The sequence below is a fragment of the Charadrius vociferus genome, unplaced genomic scaffold (genome assembly GCF_000708025.1).
Source record: "Charadrius vociferus isolate BGI_N301 unplaced genomic scaffold, ASM70802v2 scaffold688, whole genome shotgun sequence".
NCBI classification, from domain to species: Eukaryota; Metazoa; Chordata; class Aves; order Charadriiformes; family Charadriidae; genus Charadrius; species Charadrius vociferus.
This window is the reverse complement of record NW_009649462.1, coordinates 19,420-23,741: the sequence shown is the minus strand read 5'-3', so window position 1 is coordinate 23,741 and position 4,322 is coordinate 19,420. Positions and strand designations below refer to the sequence as shown.

Genomic DNA, 4,322 nt, shown 5'->3' with positions numbered 1-4,322 from the left:
AAAACATCTGGGTAACTTTGGCAAACAAGACCATCCAGGACATCCTGTGCCTTTCGCTGGCTACCCCAGGAAACTCGTTTTCAACATGTCTACTCAGTGTCCCAGCAGACAACTGGCCAAGCCATGAACAAGCAAAGCATTTAGGAAACTCATCGGCTTTGGCTGATAACTGGGATGGGTGGGCTCCTTACTTGCCACCCCTGCCCCACGAGCCACAGGAGATTGAACTCCTAGGCTCAATTAAAATGGATAGCCGTCTAATGTTTAATTATACTGGCCAGAATCAATCTATAGCATAGAATGTTAATTCTTCTCTGTCGATATATAGAAATAACACGGCCTGGTGCAACTATACCAGCAGTACTGTCTCCCACTCCAGCAATGTGCCTTTACAGCTCCCGCAGAGGCTCTTCTTTATCTGTGGTGATCGAGCTTGGGGAGGTATACCCTCACATATAAGGGGAGGGCCCTGTAGTCTGGGAAGACTTACGCTGTTGACCCCAAATACATCAATGATTCTGAATTTTATAAAGCATCATCGATGCACCAAATGATTGGCCCACGCCTTTCAGAGCGAAAGCAACGATAATGTGGAGTAAAGGAGAAATAATTATGGCCTCTATACTTGCACCAGGAGTTGCTGCTTCGCAAGCTTTAGCCACATTGAATAAATTAGGATGCTGGCTTACCAAACACAGCAATGCCATGTCGCTGGCTCTATCTAGCTTATTAATGGATGTAGATTTGGTTAGACATGCTGCTTTGCAGAACTGTGCTTTTTACCATGCCTTTTACAATGTACGCAGAGAATGGTGGAAAAATCAATAAACACAGTGCTAATTGTTCAACAAACAAAAAAGGGGGAATTGTCGGGGTCTGAGGCAAAAGAAGGGTTAAGTGTGGTAGAACTAATAGGGAGGAATAAGCAGCTGCAGCACTGTTTTGGCAGAGGATGAAGTTGTGTGAAGCTACTCCCTAGATAAGGAGGTGCTGCTCACAGGGAAGAGAGATTCCCTTCTCAGTGGGAACATGATCTTTTAGAGTATGTGATGGCGTAAACAAGTAAAGTAGAAAATTACTGGCCTTGGTAGAAAAGTATATAAAGAGCACGCTTGCTTAATAAAGTAGATTTCGATCCTGCATATCGGAGTCTGTGCCTTAATCCTCACAAAGGGCCATGGCAAACCTGTACAAAGCACACAGGTCTGGTATCTCTGCTACAAGCAGCGCCACAATTACTACTTTAAAAGACAAAAACCAGAAAATAATTAGACTTGAAGGGGGCTGTGGAGATCATCTGGGCCAATCTCCACTCAAGGCAGGGATTGATCCTGCTGTGCTTGGCAAAGCACTTCAGATTACACCCTCTCAGGAATGGACTTGATACCGATTGTTTTTTTGTTGTTTTTTTTTTTAAGTCTCCCACACACTGGTTAAAGGAAATTCTTACCTGGGAACATTTTTGTTTTGCCTATCTCCTTCACTCCGACTACAGAGCCCACACTAGATGTGGTAAGAAGATCAGGTTTGCCTTCAACCTCAGCTGAAGGCATCCAGTGGAAGATACCAGCCCATATCTGAAAAGTGCTTGTAGACCATTTTTGGTTTAAAATAACAGATTTGATGATGGTACCCCAAAACTCTTTTGATTATTGAATGTGTCCATAGCACATGGTTTTTTATAGATACTTCCAAATATTTGAGTTAGAGATGTGTCAAAACCCTGAAAATTCAGTTGTCCTTGTTAGTTATCACAACCAACGTTCCACATTGCAGAGATCAGCAGTACTGCTTACATCTTTCCCTTTTCTCATCCATTACTCACTCCTCTAACCACTTTTCCAGCAGCAGCGCTGCAGTTATTTTTTTCCTGATGTTGCTCAATTCCAGTTCAATTTCCCTGTTTTTTGATTCTGTTGCATACAGCTCCAAAGTCATATCATTGATGGTGCAGAAGAAGCTGGTGAAGATAGAGATTCAGTGGGAATGCTCAGGAGTCAGCTCTTCTGAAATTTGGAATTATTATTTTCTCCACACTTTACACAAATGACTTGGTTTTGTTCTCATATTATGATAGGAGGAAATTAAAATAAGTCGCTAAGGGTATTTGCTTCCCTTAACTACCAAAGATTTCATCTGGAAAGGGAAACGGCACAGCAATCTCAGTAGGAGGAAGTGAACAACACCTGGCACTCTAATGAATATAACCACTGGGTTTGAAATCATCATATGCTCCACTCCTGGCTTGCCAAATTGCCTTTGAGAGAAATTGTATTCAGTCCCTGAAAATGCACGTCCCCAAGGCGTGCCCAGTAGTATTTCAGTCTTTTCCTCTTCCCAAATGGTTCAAAGCTGCTTGCCCCTCTATCTCAGGAGAAGAGCTGTAAGAGCCAAGCTCCAGAACATCATACGAAAATTGGATTCCAAGGCCGATTTCGGCCCTTCCTTAAGGCCAGTGCTCAGCACAAACCTGATGTATCATGGGTCAAAGCCAGACTAGGGAGAGGGGCCCAGGAAGAGCAGACTAACAGCTGCCATTTTTCTGTGGCTGAGCTAAGGGAATCTCCTTACATTAACTGAGGCCAGGTAAGAGAGGGAAGAGTGAGAAGCTGAGACTGAAAGACCAGTTACAGTTCCCCAGTCCTCTCCTAAGCAGTATGAAACCTGCTCTAGCTCATGCTACCTGGCAAAACAGTCTGAGTGGCAGCATCCTGCAGCCACTGACCATGAAAGCAGGGGCAAAAGAGACGGATTTAACTCTGGCTGAAGCACTTCTCAGGCTTCAGAGACTTCCTTGGCTGGGATAATCAAGAGCTAGAGCTTTGTGCTCAGTTCCTATGTACTCCAAAGCTGCCCAAGGGGTGCAAAATAAACTGGACAAGTAAGATTCCTGGTGTGAAAGTCAAGTTTGAAATTGTTGAATTGAAAAAACAGAGGGAAACAGCACAGACCATCACCCCTGATGCACAGTGGGAAAAATTACCTGGCAAGAGAAGTATCCTTTGTTTCAAGTATCACTGCGCTGTTTACCAGGACATTGAGGTAGCTGGTGCCTTCGCTGGACAGAATGGATGGGGAAAGATCCAGGCTTTCTGCCAGAATGCCCTGTAGCTGGAAAACAAATACAACCAAAAATAGTATTTTTTTAATATTACTGTTCTTTTAAGGCCTAGATGGGACTCTCTCTTTTAACACGTGTTAAAAATGTATTACGGTTCCCTGAACCACTCGCTCCAAAAAAAAGCACATTATCAAACACTCACTCCAGCCAGTTCAAGCATAACTTAATCACCTCACTGTTGTTTCAGATTCCTCAAGCACTTTCCTTAATGTGGATTAGCACCAGCTCAGACTCTTAAATCAGCTGTAGGATTGCTTCCCTGCCTATCCAGCCAATATTTCAATGCTGTGCTACTCAGCCCAGCAGGCTAGGAGGTTTTAGCAATTAATCTGCTTGTCCGTATTTACAGCCTGCTCAAGACAGCTTAAAAAAATTGCTCTTGATCAACCTTACATCACCGTAAATTTTGCTGAATAGACGGCATGAGATGCATTGTAGTAAAAGCTGTATCAGAACAAAAGTTGAGTTCGTTCCAATTAAATATATATATTTATTCATATATATACATGTTTGCAAGATTTTAACAGAGACAATCTTCAGAGTCACTAAGAAAAACTAACTTTGATGGAACTGAGAAGTGGAGCTTCAAACTCACTTTCTGCTTCGTATTCTGTTGCCTTCTGCTTCATGTCCTCTATCAGCAAAGAAACATCCCTGTCTCTGGCTTCATTGCATTCTACAAGGTCATACAAGATATCAACTGTCCTTGCATTCACTTCGTACTCTGGAATAGGCTCATTCCCATATATTTTCTTTAGCCATAAAGTAACCTGCCAGAGAAGGGAAAAAAAAAAAAAAAAAAGAGTAAACGGTCAAGTGAAACAACAGAAAATAGCTGATAGATGTGAGAAACAAAGTGCTGCAAACTCTATATTTCTGAAGAATAATTCCTACTACACCAGTAAAGGCATGGGTAGAAAAAGGGGAGAGAGCTTCCTTTGCCTCTTCTTCAAACGCCCTCTGTAGTTTAGAAAACAATTTCCCTTTTAATCTCCTTCACTTATCTGGACACCTGCTTATCTCCAGGTGATAAAATTTTATGGTTTTATTCATATGACCTGTTTGCTACAGACACACTAATGGTCCAAGTGATGTTATACGGGTATTTGGGCAGCTGGTGAAAACTGCATTAAAGCAGCATGGGATAAAACTGCCCAAACCACGATCATGAGGAACAGTCTCTATGGGCTAGTGGGGGAGA

The 4,322-nt window shown here is 42.5% G+C and overlaps 1 protein-coding gene across 1 annotated transcript in view; it reads right to left on the bottom strand.

The window, feature by feature from the left end:
* Positions 1–3,897, bottom strand: part of LOC104290669 (HAUS augmin-like complex subunit 1) — a gene marked incomplete at its 5' end in the record, with an annotated part of 11,261 nt that extends 7,364 nt beyond the window's left edge. Inside the window, 3 exon segments of the mRNA XM_009889793.1 lie at positions 1,826–1,960; positions 2,984–3,111; positions 3,706–3,897. Coding sequence (XP_009888095.1) covers positions 1,826–1,960; positions 2,984–3,111; positions 3,706–3,897 — 455 coding nt within the window.
* Between the last annotated feature and the right edge of the window lie 425 nt (positions 3,898–4,322).